General features: G+C 36.7%; 1 protein-coding gene across 4 annotated transcripts in view; it reads left to right on the forward strand.

Annotated features, from left to right (window-relative positions):
* Positions 1-1,986: 1,986 nt before the first annotated feature.
* The window catches only part of cacna2d3 (calcium channel, voltage dependent, alpha2/delta subunit 3), a 40,587-nt gene continuing 16,395 nt past the window's right edge, over positions 1,987-26,178 (forward strand). For 2 of the 4 annotated variants that reach the window (XM_039674210.2, XM_039674211.2), the window contains exons 1-14: positions 1,987-2,928; positions 3,763-3,844; positions 9,746-9,862; positions 12,240-12,299; positions 14,208-14,370; positions 16,099-16,230; positions 16,668-16,728; positions 16,937-17,087; positions 17,816-17,890; positions 18,011-18,100; positions 19,909-20,022; positions 21,850-21,928; positions 23,514-23,647; positions 24,144-24,161. In XM_039674210.2, coding sequence (XP_039530144.2) covers positions 2,810-2,928; positions 3,763-3,844; positions 9,746-9,862; positions 12,240-12,299; positions 14,208-14,370; positions 16,099-16,230; positions 16,668-16,728; positions 16,937-17,087; positions 17,816-17,890; positions 18,011-18,100; positions 19,909-20,022; positions 21,850-21,928; positions 23,514-23,647; positions 24,144-24,161 — 1,395 coding nt within the window. In that variant the 5' untranslated portion in view covers positions 1,987-2,809. The remainder of the gene's footprint in view (positions 2,929-3,762; positions 3,845-9,745; positions 9,863-12,239; positions 12,300-14,207; positions 14,371-16,098; positions 16,231-16,667; positions 16,729-16,936; positions 17,088-17,815; positions 17,891-18,010; positions 18,101-19,908; positions 20,023-21,849; positions 21,929-23,513; positions 23,648-24,143; positions 24,162-26,178) is intronic. The other 2 variants (XM_039674212.2, XM_039674213.2) reach the window with 1 other exon arrangement.

Raw genomic sequence — 26,178 nt, forward strand, 5'->3', positions numbered from 1 at the left:
TTTGGATCCATTATGAAGCCTATGGAGGAGTGATCCAGCTCTCAGATTTAATCAAAAATATCTTAATTTTTGTTCCGAAGATGAACGAAATTAATTACTAATGAGTAATTACTGACAGAATTTTCATTTTGGGGTGAACTAACCCTTTAAAATAGTCCATGTGACTACAGTGGTTCGAATGTAATGTTATGAAGCGATGAGAATTTTTGTGTGCAAAAAAACCCCTAAAATAACGACTTTATTGAACAATTTCTTTTCTTCGGTGTCAGGTCTCCTATTCGAGTAGTACAGCGCTTCAGAATTCTACGCCAATGCGTACTGTGTACTGTGTTTCTGGGGGAATTATCCCTTTAAGCAACATGACATCATGACTTTTGCGTAAACATATACGCCACTTTCGAGTCAGGTGGCGTGTTATCTCCACGCATTTTGTGCTATCCGCGTGTATCCGCGTGTATGCGTATATGTCTACGCCATTAACGTCCGCGTCATTCCGCGTGTCCGAACACGCAGTCAAATCTCCAGTCATAAATGCCATTAACCCCAGTGACGGTTAAGTTTAGGGATGGGGTTGAGGTAAGTCATATCTTTTTTTTTACCTAGGATGGTAAGGGAACAGTCATAAATGCCATTAACCCCATGCAGTGACGGTTAGGTTTAGGGACGGGGTTGAGGTAAGTCATATATTTATATAACGTTAAGTGAACGGCGTTCATAAACATGCTGAAAGGCGATTATGCGTCTTGATAGCACGCCAAAAATGGAAATATGAATTGGCGTGTCATACACACGCTACTTCATGAGATCAGTCTGCTTTAAGTATGTGCAGTTTTGTAGGCTACTTTTCTGGACTTAAGTGCACTGCTCAAAATATGCTAAAGGTTAAGGTTTGCACTGAATTTTAGATATTAAAACAGTAAAGTGTTGAAATGAATGGCGAAAGTCGTCTAATTTACAAGAATTCACCATATGTCAATGCATCCTTCTCAGTTTTTTGTTTTATGCTTTGCTTAGGCATCTCTATCCATGTATACAGTGTTGTGTATTCTGTGATAAGCTGAGAAGTGTGATTCCCAGCACCTTCAGTGCCAGATGTCACATTTACCCTGTACTATATTTGACCTGCTAAGAGTTTTAACCTCCATTAAGACGAGACAGAGATTACTGTGTGTTTGGTGCCGTGCATTAAAATAGACAAGAGTGAACTCCAGCACAGACTAACCGGATTTGCTTCAAGAGTTGTTAAAACTATTGCTTCTGTCCCTGAAAGACCTACAACTTCTTAATCTTATTGTTTTTGTCGTTCTGATTAAAGAAGGACTCTGTAAGACGACTTATATTACTGGATGTGCATTTGAAAATACATAAGTGGGAGACAATTGAAGGCAGGGTAGGCGATTTGTTACAAAATTCTTTAAAGTTTTATAGAGTTTTGCGCGGTGTAACAGCATTGCAGTAGTACAGTATGGCTTGTGTTGTTCAGCTTCAGTCGCCGCACTGTTTAGCCGAGTCTGTGATGTATGATGCATTTACCAGCTAATCATGACTGCACAGTGACGCAGGCCGTGTGAAGACATCCATCAGATCCCTTACCACACACACGCCAATGCACCTCATCGTTTATGAGCTCACGATAATTAGAGGAAGAAAAAAACAGATGAGAGAATAGCAATTAACTCCTGGATGCCATTGTTAAGCATCAGACTCAAGAGGTCGGTGCTAGCAGTGGCTGGTCATAAATCTAACTCACTTACTTTCTTTGACTACTATCTGCTCTTTTATGGCATCTTTTGATGAGGAGCAGCCATTATACATCTAGCGGAATCTGTATATCAATGGGCGTATTGATGTTTTTTTATTTTTATTAATGTGTATAGGCTAAATGAAAACAGCAAAATACAGAATTATATTGTCAGTAAATGAAAATGCAATTTGAGGACAGACAGGCTAATTGTCCTAATAGTTGTTTGAAACCAAAAACTATTATTTATATTAGGCTACTACTTATATTTATAGTCCTGGACTTAAATCACAGTTAAGGAGATATAGCAGCTTGTGACAACGTGCCCGGGGTAAAAACACAAAATAGTTAAAAACCGCAATATGCAAATCACACAGTGCTGCTATGTAAATTAGTCTTCTTTGTGAATATGAAATATCAATATAAAAAACTCTAATATGATACTGATTTACGTAATCTCTCAACGCTTGACACCAGAGCGAAAGCATCCCCGAAACGGAGGAATGCGCGTTGCCGAGGGAAAGTTTCGCATCAGCTTCTCTCGTGAGCGCGCTCGCGCGTGGGGAAACCGCACTGGATCTCCTTCCCTAGATTTACACGAGCCTCTCACTTACTGTCTTGATGACTTTCTGCTCGCTTCTCCTCTCCCTAAACTTCTGCCTTTTTAGTACATGCGCTGACCCGAAAGTGTCGTTCGTCATATATCAGCAGCGCCAGTAGTGAGAGAGCGCGCGAGTTCATTTGGTCTTAATCAGCTATAAGAGAAAGGCTCGTGCACAAGAATGAGCATTTAAATATCTGTTTAGTTCTTTATGCCATCAATTCAGGGATAAAAATCAAAGGATCGATGTCAAAGAGCACGAGCAGGAGGTCTTGGGGTGTGTGACAGCTGGGCGGAGAGACTGAAGCTCCGGAGGGCAGCACGCGCGCTGAGGCGGGCAGATGTGCTGCTGAATTGGCGCTCGGTGCTGTTTTTGTATCCGGGGGAGAGAGACCGAGGGGAGGGGGAGTTCTAAAGGCTGCCCAAACCGCCGGTTCTTTTGCAGCGTAAGAAATTTTGGAGGAAGGATGCAGCAGGACCGGAGAATTCCTCGGAAGCACGCGCACTGCCTCCTCTTGTGTGTGATGAGCGCGTTCTGGACGGCGCCGGGGGTGCGGGGGTCCCAACCGGAGATCCCCTTATCAGTGTGAGTAGAAGCGCATGCATGCACAATATAGAAAACACGCCAGAATAATTGCATTTAAATTATGTTCATGTATTTAGAAACCAAGAGAGGTTAAAACTATCCTGTGTGAGGGCTTTAGTGGTGTTTTAAGGGTCAAGAAATTTCTATAAGATGCATTTAGAATACATGCACCTAGTTTTATATGAATGCATGCAAAATATAGAGCAGTGAATATAGAGCAGTCTGAATTTTGAGTCTGAATTTGAAAGCCGTATAATGACATTTAATCTATAATAAGAGCACATAATAGGTTTAAACTATGATTTGTGATGGTTATTGTGAGGGTCTAGTTATCTCTAGAGTCCAAATATGAGACTTTTATAATACCGTATACACATTTTAAACACAAAATTAAGAAAGAAGCCCTAATCATTGCTGTTATATGTTTGTACAGATGTAAAAAAACAACAACAAAAAAATAAACAGAAATGTGCAGAAAAGTCAACTGATTTTATTTAAACCACAAATAATTTACTATGTAAATTATCAAGCTTGTTACATTACATTACACCAATGAAAGCCGAAATACTATAGCTCCTTAAGATAGTGTAGAGTGAAATACAGTATGCGAACCTTTTATGACATAGAAACTTTTTTGACATACAGAAAATGAGAAACATACAATGTGAATTTAACAAATATGCTCCCGTGTGGTCATATAGAATACATTATAACGATTACAAACAGTTCTTGCATTAACTTTTGTTAAATTTTATTTTAATCTATCATTGCTAATACTGTAATTGTGGCGTAATGTGTTGTAAGTGATTACATGGGTTCTTCTTCCCCCAACAGGGTGAAACTCTGGGCTTCAGCGTTTGGTGGTGAAATAAAATCAATAGCTTCAAAATACTCAGGATCTCAGCTCTTACAGAAGGTATTTCCCCTTCTCTCTCTCACACACACACATGCATTGACGCGCACACACACCTCTTCATGAATATTAATACAATGGGTTTGCCTTTCAACATCCAGGTGTATAATCTGAGATGTGAGTGTATGTGTGTATAAGAGAGAGAGAGTTTTTGGATAAGGCTCATTACACAGTTTCTTTCCCCCCGATCTGTCTTTTGCATCTAAACACCTGTGTTGGACAAGACAAATAGAATAACTGAATGAGTGTGTCTCTTTATAAATGAAAAAGGAGCATCTGATGATGTGCTAAACTTTTTAGCCACACGGTGGCAGCTGATATTATGAACTGTGCTTTTTGGTCACAGGGTTAACATTTTTTTTTTTAATTCAAGCATTTGGAGACAAATGTACATTTTTGAAGATGTTCTTCCAAAAAATATACAAAGTAATCAAATTAATCGCATTCGATTAATCGCATCCAAAATAAAAGTTTGTTTTTACATAATATATGTGGGTGAACTGTGTATAATTATTTTATATATATATATATATATATATATAAATACACACACATGCATGTATATTTAAGACAAAAAAATATTATATATAAATTATATATAAATCTATATACAGCATATACATGAAAATATTTCTTAAATATATACAATTATGTGTGGGTATTTATATATATATATATAAAATAATAATACACCAGTGCACCCACATATAGCCTATTATGTAAACACAAACTTGTATTTTGGATGCGATTAATCGCGATTAATCATTTGACAGCCCTCATTTTTTTGTTTTATTATTTATCTATGTCCTCATTCATATCCGTTCATGTTGTGTGCATTATGAAGTCTTTTTGGTGTGACGTAAAAGGTTTATATTTATATATAACCAATTCAATATTGATAACTACATCAAAAGAGAAAAAAAGTCTCAGACACATTACAATATTAATATTTTATTATTAAAGTTCACATCTATGTGACTGCCGATATACTGCAGATGAAAGTCTCCACCTGGTTTCTTTGTTCCAGTATACCGTGTGCTGTTTGTATGCACTATGCGGTGGCGTTGTATACTACAGAACACACTTCATTTCCTCTCGGATTCTATTGAAGGAAATACAGTGATGGATGTTTTGAGATAACCCCGTCTCTCCCCCTCTCTCTCTGAAGTATTAATAAGTATCTCAGTGTTGGTGTGAGATAAGAGCCCAGCTCTCACCATCAGTGCACATATTATCGTCGTAATTACCTCCTCACAGAATGTGTGTACGTGACTCTTCAACTCAACTAGCCCGGGTCTGTTTAGAAAATAACGGAAATGAAATAGAAATTGAAACTGAGGCTTTGAGATTTACAGCTGAGAATGATGGGAGTTTTCATGTATGTTAGTGAGGTCGATTAATCTGTCTTTGTGAAGGATACATGTGTCCACAAACACTAAAACTGAGATCCAGGGTCTATCTTTAGCTTTTGGCCCCTTACTTACCGAAAAAATCTATAGTGTAGTCAGAGCCATTACCGGTGTTGTATTTATCCACTGATCCGAGACCAATGTGGCTGATTTACCTTGTGTAATTGTTAACAGAATAATTCACCCAAAGAGGAAAATTCTGTCATTGTTTACACACCTTCATGTTGTTCCAAAACATTATTTTCTGTTCAGTTCATGTCTGCCAAGCTCCAAAACATAAAGCATAATCTAGTCCACATGACCCATTCGCTAACCTCAAGCCGTACAGTAGCTTAGTGTGAGAAACAGAGTAACATATTAAGGGATACTCCAAAAATTAAAATTATTTACTTACCCTTTTAAACTGTATGACTTTCTTTCTTCTCTAGAACATAAAGATATTTAGAAAAACGTCCCAAATAATGCACCATGTATACTATACATTACTCAACCTGAGTCTGATAGCTCCTCCCCCTTTGCAATGTAAGGAAAGCTGTTTTTTACATCAGTGTGAACACACTATTCACAAAACTGCGTTATTAGTGCACATGTACGTGAAATGGGACACACCTTTAGTGTTTTTTGTTCATAGAATGAAGTCAATGGACTCAAGTGTTACTGTTGTTCAATTACCAACGTCCTTCAAAATATCTTTTTTTTGTGTGTGTTTTGCAGAATAAATTAAGTCATACTGGTTTGAAACAACATGAGGTTAAATAAATCATGACAATATTCATGTTTGGGTTATTATTTACTGAAAAATTTCCCATTGTGCGTATTTAAACAAGCACACCATATTCATTACAAAAAACACAAAAAACAATGAAACTTCATGACAGTTACAGCAAATATGGCATTGTGCATCAATATTTTTGATACATCAAGATATCTGAAGGCGAATGCAAATTAAATTTCAGAGCTTCAGTGGAGTGGAAGATTATGATCGACTTAAATTTCCATTTGCTATATTAAAAATGTTAAAGAAAAGTTGTATATCGGCACAAAAAGATTTTGGTACATCCCTACTATGAACTGTATTAAATAGAAATGAGGGAAGATTGTTTATCATCTATCCTTCAGTTATCAATAAAAAAAAATACAACAAATAGGTTAGGAATGACGTAAGGGTGAATAAAAAATGACCGTGAACTATTGCTTAAAGGTAAGAGTTAAGATTGAAATCTGTTCCTGATTCACCCAAAAGCATCAATAATGAACATGTTCCATCACCCCACCCAGAATGATCTTTATCATCAGCCTAAACGCGTACGCACACACTCACAGACAGTAAAATGTCCCAGCCAGTTGTGTTCTCTCTTCATTGCCATTTCTGCGTATGTTTGCACTTTTTCCCATCATCCTGCTCAGTGGGCGTGACCGATGGGTGGGGCTCAGGGCCAATAAACTGCCTGTCTGAGGAGCTGGAAGCAGAAAGGGAGGGATGAGGCAGCAGGCCGGTTCATTAAGGAGGATCGTTAAGAGTGATCATTAAGCTTGTTATGCAAAATTACCTGATTTTTACACAAGGGGGTGGGGGGGGGGGGTGTAGCCATACAAATGTCACCCTTTGTTGCTTTCAATCGCTGAAATTTCCACCTCGCCACAACAAAATAACAGATTGTACAAATACTTTACCATTAGGCATCTTTACACTGGATAATTTTGTAGCATCTTGAGAATATGAAGGCAAAAAACCTGTTTTGTCCAGGAGCATATGGTAGTTTGGGACACCCCCCCGGGACTATTTCTCTACTGTGTTAAATTTGAATCAGTGGGGTGATCATCACTATTGACAAAACGCAGCATTAATGGCTTTGATTATGGCTTTTTTTGGGGCTGGGGAGGGTGCCGGGACAGAGGGTGAGGGGTGGGGAGGCAGGACAGGCGTGAAATGAACTGTTCCGCCTCAATAACTCTCCATGGTCTCTCTCTTAAAGGGGTAATTTGCTGCGTGGTGCTACGATCTGTGTGGGTGGAGGGGGGTGTTGGTGTTAGAAATATGTTAGGGGTTTGATATGTGCCAGAGTGTGTGTTTTCGATGTCCTGTTGTCTTGTAAAAAAAAAAAAAAAAAAAAAAGCAAAAATTGTTTTGCTTACAGAAAACTTTTTTTTTTATCACAAGACATTTTGTAAGTTACAAGGACTGTGGAACTAGTGATGTGTGTGTGTGCGTGTGTGTGTGTGTGTGTGTGTGGTCCTGGTAAATCCTACGTTATATGGACAAAATGCAATATCTCAAATCCTTGTCTTTGTGGGGACTTTTTTTGACTTCATTAGGTAAACAGCTTATAATTTTGTCTATGGAATGTCCCTATAAACCTATGGGAACCCAACGTGTGTGTGTGTGTGTGTGTGTGTGTGTGTGTCTGTCTGTCTGTCCTGTTGACTTTACAAAACTGAGACAGACATGTATGCATACTGTTTACATGTATGTCCTGTTTTTGGATTCACGTTTTGTTTTTTTGAATCCACTGATTTTTTTGTGAAATCCATGTCCATGTTTCACTTAACACTAACTGAAATCCTTTTTTTATGTTTAAAGGAGTGTGTTGAACACTTATTGGGATTTGAGATGTGCAAGAGTGTTTTTTAATGCAATTTATATAATGTTGCCTTAAAAAACTGAAAGATAAAAGATGTTTTGTACTGGAAACATATGTTTATAAGGCTTTTTTTTTACGATTTCAATGTGTGTGTGTGCTGATGCCATTTATGTCCATTGGTCTTCAAGAAATCAAAAAAGCTGTGCAGCACACGGTTTGGTATTTAACTGTTTTTTTTTTCTTTCATTAAATCTGTCCATGTTTCACTAAACATGAACTTATTTTAATCAGAAAGGCTTTTTTTTATAGTGGAGTGGTGTAAGCCTGCAGGCGTCGATGCCTGAGTGTGTTTGAATAGTCTAATATCACAACACCCATTGAGTGCTGTTGCTTCAGGTGTCGCTTGTATTGCAGACTCAGCGTTGTCAGAAGTGTAGTTCATTATCCAGACTCGCCCAGGCTTGACAACTTATTATCTTTTTACTGAATTCTGACTCCATTTCAATTACCCTCCAACAATGCGTGGCCCTTTCGACAAGCCACGCCCACCCTCCCCAAAGCAGCCCACCCACAACGCTCTTCCTCCACCAATAATAGACACTGCAGCAGCACTTCCACCAATTACAGGGACAAGATTGAGCGCGTTATCTGGAGGGATTGGGCTTATCGGCCAATCGGAGAGGCCGCTGTCAGAGAGCGGCGCATGACGACATGCTTATCTGAAGACTTGTGGCACTAACTCAAATGGGAATGACAGTTGTATTAACAAAGAAACAATGCAAAGCGTAGGTCATGGAGACTTGTAAAGGCCTCTTCTTACTGTCCCCTCTCTCTCCATCACTGTCTCTCGTCATTTTAAAAAAACAAAAACCCGTCTCGTCTGTCCACCTTCAGCTGCCACACATATTAGCCTCCCTCCCTCAGATTTGCATATGCAAATGCCTTTATCTATCACAGAACATTGTACTTGTCATGGACATTGATCACTTAAACTCATGTTTTAAGGTATCAAACTATCCATTAGACTAAAAGTAAAGATGACTGGGTTACCCACATCTAATTTAGCCCTACTTTGTGCAAATTTGTAGGCCTACCACTATATAAAAGATCTTGAGCTAAACATGTTGTTTCGGTTAAGTTTTCTATCTGTTTTATGTCTGAATTTTCTGATCTTTAATATCTTAGGAGATTTTCTTTAGATTGCCTATATTAATAAACAAAGAGACATTTTAATTAGATTTCCATTGAGATTATTTGGTAAAATGTGAAACACACGTTTTATGAGAATACTCCATAGATGGATTTTTATACTATACAACCTGTAAATTCTATAACTCTAAACCTACCCATCACAGAAAATATTCTGCATTTTTACATTTTCAAAAAAACATCATTCAGTGTGATTCATAAACTGTTTTTTTCTCAGGGGGTCTCCACAAGGTCAAAACTGGTATAATATTAACTTTGTGGGGCCATTTGGTCACCACAACCCTGGGTTAACAGGATCACACACACACAGCAAAGAAAGAATAATCTGCTGTATTAAAGTGTGTAAATATGAATGCAATACAATTTATTTTTTATTGTTATTTTATTTTTGTTATAGACTATGTTAATGTGCTTTTTAAAGATTTTAAAACATTTATGTATTTCTGTTAATATGCAACAGTTTCACTGTTGGGAGAAAAGCTGCATTCAACATTGATATTTTAGTTATTTGATTTGATTGAATTGCAGAAAACAACATGTGCTTTAGTTTTATTTATAGTATTTTTACAGCTGTATTGTTCAAAATATGTTTTATGAACAAAATGTCATTCAGCCTTGACCACACTGACACAAAAGTAAAATGTCTGTCGTGTGTTGCCTATAGCCTATTCATTGCGTAACAAGACCCATTTATTTCTCTTTAGAAATACAAGGAACATGAGAAATCGGTGCGAATAGAAGAGATTGACGGCGCAAAAGTGGTGAAAAATGTGGCACAGAATATGGAGGAAATATTTCGGAAAAAAGCTGAGGCCACACGAGTAAGTATAATTAAGAGGAAGAGAATTTCAAATGTGCATGCCTCTTCCGTTTTTTTTTTGTTTTTTTTTTATTGAAAAGCATTCAATAACATCGTCTATATTTTTTCGTTGTTGTTAATATAGATTGGAATTATCATTCGGCTATCTATTGCCTTTCCAAAAATTATTTTACGATTTGCGCATGAATTCTTATTGTTTCAGCTGTTTCCATCAATCATTTATTGGATGCCGCAACAGCTTTAGTTATTGCTAACGTATAGAATGCATCTCGGTTGAAGCTTCTCTTCTATACAGAAGAACATATAGATTTTCCCGTTTCAACCGGCTCGTGCCGTTATTCTTCAGAGGCACACACACACGGTCCAGGGTTTAATTGCCTGTGTGTGTGGAGGAGATAGGCTTATCTAACTCCTGCAGATACACACAGACACTTTATGATGCAATGGAGTCGGTTTGCCATGAAAGGTAAAACCCATGAAATACACCTCATGCAATTGTAGCCACTGCATACCGATTTTATAAAATGTAGCTATGCGCGTATTACGGAATAAATTTGTTCGCCGGATTTGAAGTGAGTTTGATACAATTTAGGCTACGCCACAAAAAAATCCAAGTGTAGGCTATTGCAGCACATTTTATTTTATTGGAAAATAATTCAACACATAGCCTGCAAATTAAAAACAATTATTTAAATATGATTAAATAAATGATTTAATGCATATTTTTAAATGATTTTCTACAGATAATGTTGTTTATCCATCTTAAATTATTTAAAAAACGTTTTTTTGATAGTCTATGGGTCTACTTGTGATAGGTCTATGTCAAATCTATAATAAAATGACAAATTATTTCTAGGCCTACTCACGTGAACGCGAATTTTGTTCACGAGCAATGTGAAATGAAATCCGGGCGCTTATTTATTGAAATAGATTTTGAAAGTTTGAAAGCTGTAAAAAGTTCCAGCTTAACCTATGTTGGGGTGGTTAAAACCATAGACATCATATATTATATCTAGCCTATGTAAAGGTGAGTCAGAACAATAAACTGTCTTTCGGGGTTGTCTTAAAGGAATTTGTAGACTAATAAATAGGTAGCAAGACTATTTTTCGTCATCTAATACTTTGGGGTTCAGCAAGTAGGCTAAGGCCTAACCGTCAAATTGATTTTGTAAACAAAATGTTAACGTTTTTTTTTTTTTTTTTTAGGATAGGCCTATCTGTGATGAAAATCTCGGCTTAAGTTATAAATGCCATTTTTGTCATGTTTGTTAACTTAACGTAACCGTTTGTTGGCCTAGAAGGTATTTGTTGTGGTTAACGCTCAGGTAAACGCGCTTCAGTTCTCTAGCGCCACCTTTTTGGCAACAGGTGAAAATCCGCGCTCTACTTAGTCAAGGTAGACAGTTAAAACAGAGCACTAGGTCCTAGAGCTAACTGTTTTTTTTTTGTTTTTTTACCTCTCTATCTTGTGATTTAACTTAGCTTTTGTGGTTAATGAGACGTTTAAAACACGTGCTACTTGCTTGTAAAAGAATAAACGCCGCCTTCGGCCTTGTTTTGACTGTGATAATTCGTATCGTTCGTTTGTAGGCCTATCTAAAACATTTAGAACATGTTATTTTATTATATCAGGGACATCGCCTTATAGTATTATATTTTACAGAGCTTGTATTTATAAAATTGGCACAAAGCCTCTTTTTTTCTGTTCTGTTGCTATAATTTCCACCAAATGCGACAAGTATTAATTATTTTTCCTAAAGCGCTTTGTGGATTGGAAGCAATTATACTGCCATGTAAAAAAAAAAAATGCATGCCAGCAATTTTCAATGACGACAAAACATAAACTGTCCTTTGTGCGCGCGCGCACACACACAAACACACGCGTGTTTGCCGCAAGGGAACAAGTCACAATGTGAAATGCAACCTGTTGCACGCAGCAGGTAAACTAAACATTATATTATTGCTTTAAATAGGTCACCTTATGCAATTGCTTTCATTAATAATTCATTACGACTATTTAACTGGAATAAATCTGTCTTTGTGACGGGTCTAATAGTCAAGTATTACATCTGTGAATGTTTCTCAGGGTCAGTTTGTTATTGAAAGTCAACCACCATCCGCCTCCATATGAACCAAAGGATTTCTGAAAGTACATTAACCTATGATCTGATAAGCATTATGCAATTTAATAGATTTGTTGATGTTATGGAAATGAAGTTAAAAAATGCCTTTTACATGTAGCTAGAGGCTATTTTTCCAAATGTCTACATCTTTGAAATCTAGCTCATGTTGCTCATCAAGATCAAGTCTGTGTATTTTTCCATCAGTCATCTCTTCTAAGTTTCTGCTGTTCTGTGTGTCATGTCACTCATATGTAGAGGCTTGTAGAAGCGGCAGAGGAAGCTCATCTTCAGCATGAGGAGAACCCTGACCTACAGGTGAGAGAGTTTGTATACTTGTATGGTTTTGCTGTATTACATGCACAGAACCATGAACAGTTAAAAAAACAATCATTCTAATGCTCTTATACATTTAGTTTAAACACAAAAAATGCATATTAATTTTTTAAATGCTCATATTTACAGGAATATTTCATAGATTCTATGTGTTCTTTAGAATAGAATCTTAAGGGATATTTTAATAAAGCCCCTGCTCTCCTTGCCATAATCTTGTAGCCCTTTATGCAAATATCCTGTACATGACCTCCAGCTTAGTTCTTGAAGTGAATTATATTTATATATATATTTATGTGCTGGAAAGCCCTCCCCTCGCTCCGGCCTCCGCACTCCGACTAAGATAAATGACTCCACGTTGGCTGCGCTATTCAGGGACAAATGGAAAATTCACTGAAGCAAAATACGTTTAAAATAATGGTATCCCCTCTCAGTAATGAATTCGTGCACTCACTCTCTTGTAGAGTATGTAGAAATACATTTCCAGTAATTCATAAACTGTGTTTTTTTATTCACACAACTAATTGTAGTAAAGAGTCAGTTTTGTACCCTCTATATGTTGTTTTTTTATAACAAAAACCATTTGGCTGAATTGAAGGATGTTTATTTTAGAGCTACACACTCTTTATTATATACTCTCATTAAGTCACTAATTTTAATTTGTTTTGTTTTTTTTCAATGTAAATCGATTAGTAATTGTAAGAATAATCTTACAAAAATGCATTAAAAGAATAGTTTTTTGTGTATTTTTTTTAGTAAATACATATAATTATTAAAAGAGTAATGCAATTAATTACAAATTAATATATATAAATATATGATTTATTAAAATAGTACATTTTTGGGAGTGTTTTTTTGGTTATATTGATGTCGATCGAAGACATCAGGACATAAAAAAATGTAATGGAGATTTACCACAGGAATAAATGTAAAAATAAAAAGAGCGATAAATTGCAAATAAAACACAAAAAATAAAAGTGTTATGTTATTTAAGCGTTTTAATCTAATTATATTTTAGTGCATCACTGTGAGTGTATAAAAACTCAGCTTTCAATAAATAGCCGAGAGTGAATGTTTATAAAGGTCTGGATGAAACGGTTCTGACCGTGACTCTTTGAATGAGGAGTTCTGATTCACTGGGACCCACTGGGACCGGGACTCGTTGGGGTGTGCAGCGCCTGCTCCTGCTGTTTGTTGATAACCCTCAAAAGCTTGTCGCAGTGCTGTCAGAAACGCTGAGTGTGGAGCGTTTCTCCTCTGCCTCGCTACGCTCCTCTCGACTCTGCTCCCCCTCCGCCTCTCCTGGGGTGTATCACCGGAGCGCCCAGCCGTGGTATGAGCTGTCATTGCTGAGCTCTGAAGTGATGCTCCCCCCACACCCCCAAACAGGAACTGAACCCAAGTGCACACACACATACACAAGCCGCTTAATAGTAAACACAAAGGTGTTATCAAGTACACTCACCTAACAGATAGATAGCCTCTTTTCACAGAGTGACCTCTGGTCCAGTAAAGTGAGAGGTAGTTTAATCACGCATGCCCTCTGGACACAAACTAAATGTTCTTTGCCCGATATCCTTTATAGTTCGTCTGGGACGCAAGCGTGAAATGTTTTATAGAGTGTGTGTGTGTGTGCATGCAGTTCGTAAAGTAACATTTATTTAGTTTCACAGTTTCACAGACAAGGCTTAAGCCTAGTCCCAGACTAAAATGCATGTTTGAGTTGACATGTCACACTGACATATCTCAATACATGTCTCTGCCATTGTTTTGTCTCAAGATGCACAGCAGTAATGTTTTTTTTTTTTTTTTTCGAAGGCACGTTAATTAAAGCTGTTTAAATGCCCTAATTGAATTAAGGCCTACTACTGTTGCTTGTTTTTCTTGCTGCAGTATGAGTATTTCAACGCAGTGCTGATAAACGAGGTGGATGAAGATGGGAACAGCGTGGAGCTGGGAGGAGAGTTCCTCCTGGAACCCAACGATCATTTTAGTAACCTATCCGTCAACCTCAGCCTCAGCGTGGTGCAGGTGCCAACCAACATGTACAATAAAGGTAATGCAAACTGTTTTTACCTGGGCATACAGGATATGGGTTATGATTCAAGCAACATGACCCACTGATTGGTTGATGGCAGTACAAGAACACACACAGTCCCAAAACGATTTACTATCCAGGGGTGCGTTTCCAGAAAGCATCGTGAGCCAACTATGGTCGCAAGTTGGTCGCAATTTCCATTGAACTCTATTGGTAACGACGGAACTTGCGGCCATAGTTGGCTAACGATGCTTTCGGGAAACACACCCCTGAGCTGTAGGATGGTAAAATGTCACTCCATTTTGTTCTTTTAAGAGTTATTAAGACTTGAAAACATCTGCTAAAATAAAATTAAAAATTGTTGATTTATAATGTATGTTGCTTGCAAAAAAATGTGTTTTGTCAGCACAAGTGGCTATTTCTTTAATGCTTGGTGCTACAAAATGCTGCAGTTCAGCCATCTACCAGCAGGAGCAATGTACTTAAAATGGCGCTTTTCCGCTACTCGACTCGCTTCGACTCGGCTTTTCAGTGTCACTTGGTCAAAAATATGCTGATTTGCTGCTTAGTTATTAGGAATTATTATTTGTGGTCAATAATGGTTTTTACTATTATCAATGCTGAAAACAGTTTACTCTTACTTTTAAATTCTAATACTAATATTTTACAATTTTTACTATATTTTTGATCAAATAAATAAAAAAGTTTTTATTTATTTTTATTATTTATTTATTTATTTCGAGCAATATGTAGTTACACATGACAAGGCAATAAGAAGAAGCATTTTGAATTATCTGTACAAGCCTTTAAATTCATCATACCTTCATCAACTTTAACAAAACTTCATCTATTGCTCAAAACGTTGGTTGGTAGAAGTCAACTTATTCGAACCCACCCCGGTTACCATTAACAGGAAAAACAAAACAAAACAATGGTAACTGCTTCCTTACACATTATCATAACACTCAATTACAATTGTGTATATAAATACATATAAGAAAACATGAGAAACGAAAGAAGGGGAAGTTCTTTCTTGGCTTTTTCCGGTAGCATAAAAATTAATTTTCATTTCATGCCAACTAAGTCAGTCATTTAAGGGCATACATGTAGTCATTCATGAGTTGTTTTTGCAGACTAACTAAGAAACAAAGAGAGCAACTTCATGAACAGTTTAAAAGCTTTGAATGCGGCACTGATAAACAGCTCTCGGGTGTCCTGACGTTGCGGAGTGAAAAATAGAGAGAGGTAAGTTAGTATGTCATAGAGCAGTGATAATAGCCAACCACCTCAGGTCATTCTAAAGTTACTGATCCAAGAACAAACTCCTCGGTGTCACTGCAGCACTACGGGTCAATAACTACCTGGGGACGGCGCAATGAACAAAGCCAAGGGCTCAATGCCCCAGCGAAGAACGCGCAGAGAACAGAGTAATCACTCTTAAAGTATAGCTGTTCTCTTTGTGATCTGTGGATGCTGCAGTGGGCGCTCACGCGCGGTGGATGCACCGCGTCCCTTTGTGTGCGCCCGTAATGGCCTTTCAATGGCGTCGCTTTGTTTGCTTGAGGACAAAGGCGAGAGGTTTTTTATGGAGTCAGGTTGGACTCGGAGCAGAAGGAGGGGTGGAACTGGGATGAACCACTTTGGGCTTTTACGACAAACGAAATTAGGATTAAAGTTTTGCAAATTATGCTTCAAATAAATTTAGTTTTTCTCACTCATAGTTTTTCTCTATCTTTATCCTTTTAGACCCTGACATTGTCAACGGAGTCTATTGGTCAGAAGCCTTGAACAAAGTTTTCGTGGATAACTTCAGAAGGGACCCGACCCTTATTTGGCAGTACTTTGGAAGCGCTAAAGGTTTTTTCCGACAATACCCAGGTGCGTGATGTTGCAGTATGTCGGCGTAGAAATTGATGAAGATCAAACTGGCTGATTTCACTAATGTTTTAATTTTACAGACCATCAGAGAGGACATAGAGAAAATGTGTTCCATTAATCAAAGCCTGTGGCGGACTAAATCACATCTTATAGCATTATGCCACATTTACATAAATTAGCTATTTGTGCTAAACAGATGTGCTTAAAGAGCTGAGTCACAAAGATATACATTTGATTTCTAACTAAGAGTCTGCAAACTATAAAATGATAAATGTGAAACGTGATTTTAATATAAACGGTTCTGAGACACTAGGATGTGTGAGGGGGAAAAACACCATATACCAAATACAATATCAACAATATCCATATACAATACAATGTCAAGTTCTTTCATGTCAGCCTGTGTATTAAATTACTTACACTATGTGTATTTTCAGGTGTGAAATGGCATCCCGATGAACATGGAGTCATTGCTTTTGACTGCAGGAACAGAAAATGGTATCAAGTACTTTTTTTCTGCTTTAAATGATTCTTGAAATGTCTCTTTTGTCCTTTTTATTTGATTTGTGGTGCTGAGCATGATCAGGAAGGTTTGGTTTGGTTTTCAAGAATAGATTCCAGTATAACCTAACTTTTTAGTTTATTGATAAATAATTTATGAGTGAATTCATGCTTTAACATTTTTGTCTGATGCTTGTTGTCTCAGGTATATCCAGGCGGCCACCTCTCCTAAAGATGTTGTGATTCTGGTGGATGTCAGTGGCAGTATGAAGGGTTTAAGATTGACTATAGCGAGACAGACCGTCGCTTCCATACTGGACACGCTCGGGGACGATGACTTCTTCAACATTATTGCTGTGAGTCGAAGAGCTGTGTAAGGCTTGGGAAAGCGTAGTCTTCTCCGAGCTTTATCCTTCTTCTCCAAAGGCATGTGTTTTTATGAATATAGATATCATTCCGATATCATGCTGCTCCAGGATAATGCAGCTGGTCTAGGATCAGTTTCTAAACTTTAAAAAAGGTAAAAATTGATTCCCATAACGTGGTTTGCAAAGAGAAATGTCAAAACATGAATGATTTTACATTTTATATTTTTATAAAATCATATAATTTATTTTATATTATTCTATATGTGTCATATACACTACAGTTCAAAAGTAAGATTACCATTTTTGTAAGTATTAGAAATTTACAGTAAAGCCTTTAAGGTTCAAAAAAATTTTAAAATGCAATATTACTGTTTTTACTGTATTTCTATCAAATAAATACAGCCTTGGTGAGCAGAAGAGACTTCTTTCAAAATTTAAAATAAAAAAACCTGACCGACATCAAACTTTTATAAAGTAATTAATTTAATGAATCATGTTAGCATTAAAATAAAAAAAAACAAAAAACATTTTAGACTGTGATGTTTTTTTTTTTTTTTTTTTTTTGCAGTATGTTCATACACTTTCATAACAAAAACGCAAGGAAATTTTGATTTAATATCCATGAGTGGAATAATTAGTACCCTTTAGGATATCAATTAATTTGAAAGCTTTGTTGAATTAATGCCCACTGTGTCTAATATATCTTGTGTTTCCAGTACAACCAAGAGATCCGTTATGTGGAGTCCTGTCTAAACGGCACTCTGGTTCAAGCTGACAGTACTAATAAGGATGTATGTCTTTCGTTTATTAAACAATGGCACTCACTTGCTGGCTGTAATTACTTAATTTTCAGTGAAATTAGGACTCCTAAACCATATCTGAAAGCCATTTCTCTTGTTCTTATTCATCAGCACTTTAAAGAGCATCTGGACAAGTTATTCGCCAAAGGAATCGGACTCCTGGGTAATGCACTGAGTGAGGCTTTCACTATCTTAAATGAGGTGGGTGAAGATTACCAAAACCCTGAGATTACAGAGGTCCGCTATCATGACAACCCTTCGTTCTGCTCCTACACAAGTGTGTGTGTGTGTGTGTTTGCGTCTGTGAGCCTGCATTTTGTCTCGCTGTTCCGCCCCCTCCTCGAGACACCTCTATCTCTCCCTGTGATTAATTGTGGTAATTGGCAGCGCTGATTAATAAGCTGATGAAAGAGAAGGCAATTGCAGACGAGATAGCACTCAAAGTCGGTCCGGTTGCACCCTTTATCTCTCTTTTCTCAGACCACTAGTCTTGCGGAAAGAGCAGAGAGGGGAGAAACAGAGAGACTGAGAGGAGGGACAGGGTTGTATCTGTATTTGTCACATTCATTAGAGCCAGTCCATTAATATGGTAATCGTAGAACCCAGAGTCCGGCCCCTTTAAACGACCACATGGTGTGTTTGTGCCTGATTGGTTGAAAGTAAAATAAAAAAGTAATAATAGTAGATGCATTTTGGAATGACATCATGCACTGCACCGCAGTGAAGTTCGCTTGGTGTAAAGACTACATTAGAGAATACAAAGCCTGATTATCACCCATAATGCAGGTTGTTTAAGGAGCAAAATGTCTCCATCTAAAATATTATGTAGTATTCTGATTCGTTCCACAGTCAAGCCAAGTCACCTTGATTTATACAGTACAGCGCTTTATACAATTTATTTTGTTTCAAAGCAGGTTTACGATGTTAAACTGGTAAATAATGATCAATGATGCAAACTAAATTTAATTCTAGAACGATAATTAGTTTAATTGATCAGCTAAAACTAATTAAAATCCCTTTTTAATTTGAAAATAAACTCAAATCATGCTGGACAACATGATCATCCGGTTTTGTTCCTGTCAATATACGTTAATAATCGTTAATACATTATACAATACTGTTCAATAGTTTGAGGTCAGTACGTTTTTTGTAAAATAAATTAATCATTTTATTCAGCAAGGACATTAAATTGATCAAGACTGATTGTAAAGACATTTATAATACAAAAGATTTATATTTCAAATAAATGCTGTTGTTTTGAACTTTCAATTCATCATAGAATCCTTAACAAAAATGTATCACCGTTTCCACATAAATATATTTCAGTATTGGTAATAATAATAAATGTTTCTTGTGATCACATGTCACTGAAGACTGGAGTAATGATGCTGAAATTACGTTTTATATACAGTAACAAAATATTACAATAGAAAACCGCTATTTTAAATAGTGTAATACAATAATGTAACGACTGCATGCACGTGACTAAGACTGATATTATGTTTATTTGTATGTCTCGCTTACTGCAACGATTTGATCAAAACATGCAATGCTTCCCTAATAAGGTTGGGAATGCAAACAATATAATCATAGCATAATTAAACGATAAAGTATGAGAGGCTGTGCTATTTTGTGTCCACAGTTAAACTGCTGTTACTATCATGCTGAAAAATGTAGTATACTGAATGTAGTAGCTATTTACTCTTGAGATCGACCAATCAACATCCAGGACCAAAACCATTTTATCACACAGCATGATCTACAAAGCATTATACATGAGCAATCTGTCAGAGCCTGGTAATGTAGATGCAAAAAACCACTCTGAAGACAATTTCCTGTTTCCTTCTCTTGTTTTTGTTTTTTTCTCCCCACTAAAATAGATTCTGTTGTTAAAATTTGGTTTTATATGTGAATCTTATTAAGGCAAATTGATCGTGTTTATTCTGAATTCTCATTCTCAAAGTGAAAAGTTTCTCTCTCTCTCTTTATCTCTCCCTCTCACTGTGCAGATTAATCAAACCGGCCGTGGAAGTTCATGTAGTCAGGCGATCATGCTGATAACGGATGGAGCCACTGAAATGTATGATGATGTTTTTGCCAAATATAACTGGCCTGAGCGAAAGGTAAGATAAAGGAGGGTTTTAATGCATTTTCAGTTTAAAAGCGTCAAACAAGCATAAAAGCATGAATATTTAATTTATTATTAATTCCTAAATGAGATCATCAAGTATACAAAAGTACATTGGTTCTTTTCCTGTGGAAGTACAGTGTGTTTTCTCTTGCTTTATAGATTTAGTTATGATTGCTTGATTTTTCACCCCAGCACAAGTCTAAAATTCCCTTTTGAGAGCATTTTGACATTTTGAGGAATTGTCTTTGGCTGCGGTGGTTGTCTGAAAAAGTGTGTTAATGTATATTGAATTGCTGACAGCACCAGCTTATTTGACACACTCTTCAAACATGGGGGAATGTGTTGAATAAACAAAATCTGGTGGGTTTGCACATGTACCTGCCCTTTAGCGGTGCTGAATCAGTCGCCTGATTGACCCTGCGAACCAGTGTTTGCCGACTGCGGCACGATTTGCACTACCAGACGTGTACATTAAGCATTCGGCATTCAGGTGAACATGTTAAGCGAACATTCCTGGCCTGCATTGGTTGCGTGTGTAAGTCTGCATCTCATGTCCTAATCGGCAGGAGGAGAAATTCGTTTTTACAGCCTGCAGAAGGTGCATGTGTGTGTGTGTGTGAGTGAGTGAATTGTCGCTGGCCCACTGCGGTGTAACCGCTCAGTATTGGTTGGAATCAAAAACCATTTATACATGGGAGACAGGAGCAATGTACTGAGAAATAGAGGGAGAGAGGGTAAAAGAAGGGAGGGAGCGAGGAAGGAACATCGAAAGGAATAGTTGAGTTTGCACATCCGTATCTCATCAAATTAATAAATAAATTAAATGTATATAAACATTAAACGATGTGCATTTTGGTCAATCTGTCTTCTTAATTTAAATAGATCAATCTATTCATTTTATCATTTTGTTTTTATTTAGCATCTTGCAGCATGCTTATAAAAGAGTTTTCAAGGAAACTACTAACATGAAAAGCCAACTAAAACTATTAAAAAATTTTTTTGTGATAGCTGAAATAAAGCTAAAATAAAAAAAAATAATAGATAGCACTGAATTAAATAAAAAAAAAATCAAAAACTGAATTAATGGAAATGAGAGATGTTCAATCTAAAACTGAAATAAAAATAAAAAAACTACTAAAAATGACAAAAGCTCATAATAAAATTGCTAAAACTGAAAATATAAAAATAAATGCTAATTCTAAATATTTATAAAGACTATAATAGCATATAAATAATACCACAACATCACTGATTGCAAGGCACTTGCAATTAAAACAGTGTGAAATGTTTTTAAGATTTTTCTTAATCGTACAGTAATGTTTTCATGATTGATCATCGCTGTCACTGTGTACTCATGCACATCCCTGGTGGAAACTTAAAACTGAACCTTAAAACATATGGTGAACAATTTTCCTTTGTGATTTGTTACACCAGTTGTGTAATTAAGTAAATCCGCCAAGGCGGTTGTTTTCCAATGAGTAATCAAGTAGTCAGATTTTACCCTGACATTGAGAAATTGCATTGTGGGAAGCAAGGAAATTCTTTGATTTAAATTCAGAGACACAACAAAGAGAAACAGAGGAATGAATAGAAACAGACACCAATGTGATTGCATTTGTATTTGTACATAAAATCTTGAATTTGTAGCTTGCCAAGCTTAAAGCAACTCATGTTTACATTCTATGAGCTGTCCATCTGCTATTTTGTGTGTATCAGTATTTAATAATACCAAAAAAGTACAAAAATATTTACTATTCAGTATTCACATACAAATACTGAAACATTTATTGCACAAATAAAACTTTCTTTTTCTCCATAGGTTCGCATATTTCCCTACCTCATTGGCCGGGAATCTGCGTTTGCTGATAACCTGAAATGGATGGCGTGTGCCAATAAAGGTTTGTGTTTTTTTGGGGGGGGGAGGGATGATGAGCTGAATTTGATTTACATTCCAGTTTAATTTTTGCTAATTAGTTAATTAATTATCCTGGCTGGGTTTTCCTGGAGCACGGAAGCTTCCATTCAGCTTCCGCTCAGCTTCCGAGCGCAACGAGGAGTTAGCGTGCCAGCGCTGTGGGTTTATTGGTTTGAAGGCAGGAGGAAATCACGCGGGTGTTGAGTGCTTGATGGGAGTGCGACAGCAACTGGCTCAACTCGCGGAGCTGACATGCAGAGGTCAAGGGTCAACTGAGTCTAAATCACTCTTCCTGTCAGCTCGGCTCCTGTGGCTGCACAGCGTTGATCACTCCCATGTGCCCGTGCCACGCATGACTGGCCGCGGGATGAGGAGAGCTTTCACACACACACACCATACTGAGAATTTCTCGCTCTGCACCTGGAGCCTCTGCAGTAGCACATGCACATTTTCAACACAGCAAAACGGATAGAAAGGCATCTGATGATCAGCTTGTATCTTGCTAATCATTACATCTTAATTTAATAAAGTATGTATGATTATGTTCTGTTTCTATTATAATTTCAAAATATTCATATATTTAAATAGTGTAATGTATTATAGCACTAACATCATTGTTATTCAAAAGCCCAGAATTTTCTTTTTTTATGGGATTCATTAGCTATTTTTTAAGCTAATGAAATTCAGCATATATATATATATATATATATATATATATATAATGCTTATTTATTCATTGTTTTTATCAATTTAATACCTTAAAAGCATCAAACAACCCTATATAACACAATTTATAAAAACAATGAATAAATAAGCATTATAATATATTATAATAGGCATTAGAATGACTGTTATGAATATGAACAACGTATTATAACATTGTATTTTAAAACATTATGAATACATGTACCTTTAAAAAGAATGTATTACAGTAAGAAAATCTGTAAAAATGCACTACATTTACAGGCTTTATAGACCTTATTCAGAGCAGCGCCATGACAGGTATGGAAGTGAGGCTGCGAGGGATAGACTTACCGTGTTTCCAATGGCATCCGCTGAATAAAGCTCCTAGATTACTTACAATTTTCCACAGCTTACATTGTCGGGAGTTTTTTGTCAACTGACATTTCTTGGAAAGATATTTTTCCAGTGTTTCATGAGCAGAACAATCCAAAAACACATTAAATAACGGTACAGCCCATTGAAGAGATGCATGTCTATCCCTCACAGCCTCGCTTTCATTCTCATTAAAAATCAAAGATGGCGCTGCCGTGAATAAGGCGTTTAGAAAGTGATTCCAAAATGCATTTAGACAAAATAGTCTCTTTTGCTCACCAAGGCCTCATTTGTTTGATAAAAAAATATTGTGACATTTTATAACAATTTATTTTAAGTTTCCTAATGTAATATATTTTTTAATGTAATTTATTCCTGTGATGGATAATCTAAATATGCTGATTTGCTGCTCAAGAAACATTTCTTCTAATTATCGATGTAAAAAAGTGTTTTGATATGTTTGTGTAAACCATATATATGTTAAAATCTGCTGTGTATTGTGTGTTGTGCAGGTTATTTCAGTCAGATCTCCACTCTGGCTGATGTCCAGGAAAACGTGATGCGGTATTTGCATGTGATGAGCAGACCTAAGGTTATCGACCATGAACATGACACAGTGTGGACTGAAGCCTATGTGGACAGCGCAGTAAGTATAATTAATCACAATGTTGGTGTACAGCGTTTGTATCCCTTACAAAAATGTACAATGTGAACTACAGCTCCTGCAAAATTAAAACTTTTATTTATAAATCACCTCAATCATCAAATACAATAAAGACTGTTTTAGGAACATCCCATATAATTTATTTAAAAAAAAAAAAAAACAACTCTAGTAGCTAAGAAATTTTGGGAGGAACAAATGTCACTATGGTACATTTTTGTAAAGGGTTTGCTGTCTAAAAATGTCATATTTTCTCTACTAAATGTATGTTTTCTACAATCATTCTCCCTCATAAAATGCAACTCAGCTGCTCATTAGTAGCTCCGTTAACTCCCTGAAGGTCTCATCAAGACACTCTTCCATTCAGTGAGCACTACGAGAACGAGATCAGGTCACACACCGTGCAGTGTGTCTCTTGTATGTGTGTAGACATGAGCACATGTCAATGACACGTATTATTTTTCTCCCTGTGTCCCTTTAGCTCGCGCAGGCGCACAAGGTAACAGTCGTAACCGGTGTCTCTGTGGCTCTGTTCCGAAACCTAGCGAGCTCCCTACGGAGGCAGCATTATAAGGGCGCGCACAACATTAAGTACCCTAATATTACATTTTAATACCTAAAAGTACATATTAATATCTAAAAGTACATATTAGTTCCTAAATGGTACATATTAATATCTAAAGGTACATATTATTACCTGAATGGTATATATTAGTACCTAAAGTGTACATATTAATAACTAACGGCTACATATTAGTATCTAAATGTACTTCATTAGTATGTAAAGTATCTGTATTAGTACTTAAATGTAAATATAAAGACCTAAATGGCAAATATTAGTTCCTAAATTGTACATATTAGTACTTTTTGAAAGAGTTCCATCCCAGTGACAGCTTTTGTATATATATACAATATATATATATATATGTGTGTGTGTGTGTGTGTTATTCAGTACTGAAAAAAATAGTTAAAATGGGACTGTTTTATCTAATATTAATTTTATGCAAAATTGTTTTATATTTATACTTATTAGAGTTTGTGCTTGCGCTTTTTAGCACTATTTGACACATGGCATAGAATGTTCCATATCGGTCACTCAGTTAGAATGCTGCCTATGTAGACTGTAGTCAGCAAGGCAGCTGACTAGGTTTTGGAACAGAGCCTGTTTGTGTCCATTCTGTCACTGGTGTCTTGCAGCATTTCCTCATTGTAATTTGCTTTCAGTATTCCGTTTCTGGAATCTGAAACGTTTTATTAGTTCTTGAACATGGATGTGGTACAGGGGAACGCAGCGTGAGAGAGCGTAAGATAAAAGCGAGTGAGGGCGAGATGTGGTCAGAGATAGGGTTTGGCTTCACTCGAGAACCGCAACACTGACCGCTGTGCCATTCCATTTCTGATAAGACAGACTCACAGACGCACACACACACACACAAGTGCAAGTGTTCATACCCACCCGATGTCTTTGACACCCTCCTCTGTCACACACACACACACACACAGGCATTGGCGTAGGGTGTTGGCAATTGTTCTCCGGAGTGTGTGTTGCTGTATCTTGGCCACTGAGACACCCCATTCATCATTTTGTGGATCATTGGCTTTTATCTCCTAAAGCCGTAATAAAACTGACATTGGAGTAGAGGGGGTGAGAGAGGCAGAGACTGGGAGAAAGAGAGAAGGGAAGAGGGGGGAAGGTAAGGAAGAGGGAAGCACAAGGTTAATTCACAGATTTCAATTTGGCTCCTGCAGGATACACCTTCAGTGTTCTGCACGGTGCCAACCAGACTGAACAAATGTTGGACAAAACTCAAACTGAGGGGATTTTTTTTTTTTTTTAGCTCCCGAATGTGAGACAGAATAAGTGGGACCTCTTCAGTGGGACTAAGGGAGATTTTTGTTGTTTTAGAAACAAATCTCCCAGTGGAACAAGACCAAGTCACATTCTGGAAACACTGTTTTAAAGGAATAGTTCACCCAAAAATGAAATTGTTCACTTAAAAAAATGTCATTTACCCTCTGAATTCATTCCAAGCCCATATGAATTTCTTTATTTTGTTGTAGTTGAACTGAAAAGGAATTGTTTTACAGAATGTCCTCACTTATCTTTTCCTTACAATGAAAGTTAATGGGGACTGGGGCTATCGAGCACCACAAAAAAAAAAAAAAAAAAAAAATCACTTTAAAGGTGGTCCATACAACTATATTCCAAGTCTAGCTTTTTATAAAAATGTATATATGATTTACTTTTCCGTTTCAAAGTTTGGAGTCAGTAAGATTTTAAAAAATTCATACTTTTATTCAGCGAGGATTAATTAAATTGATCAAAAATAACAGTAAAGACTTCAAATTGTAATTAGACTTTAAATTTTAATAATTATTCACAATATTACTGTTTCTATTGTATTTTTAATCAAATTAATGCAGCCTTAGTCATCTTACCAACCCTAAACTTTTGAACAGAAGTCTAAATACAATTTTTTATGAAATATTTTCATTGTTATTCACTGGGAATTTTT

Source organism: Pimephales promelas, chromosome 21 (assembly GCF_988280905.1).
Source record: "Pimephales promelas chromosome 21, fPimPro1.hap1.1, whole genome shotgun sequence".
Taxonomy (NCBI): Eukaryota; Metazoa; Chordata; class Actinopteri; order Cypriniformes; family Leuciscidae; genus Pimephales; species Pimephales promelas.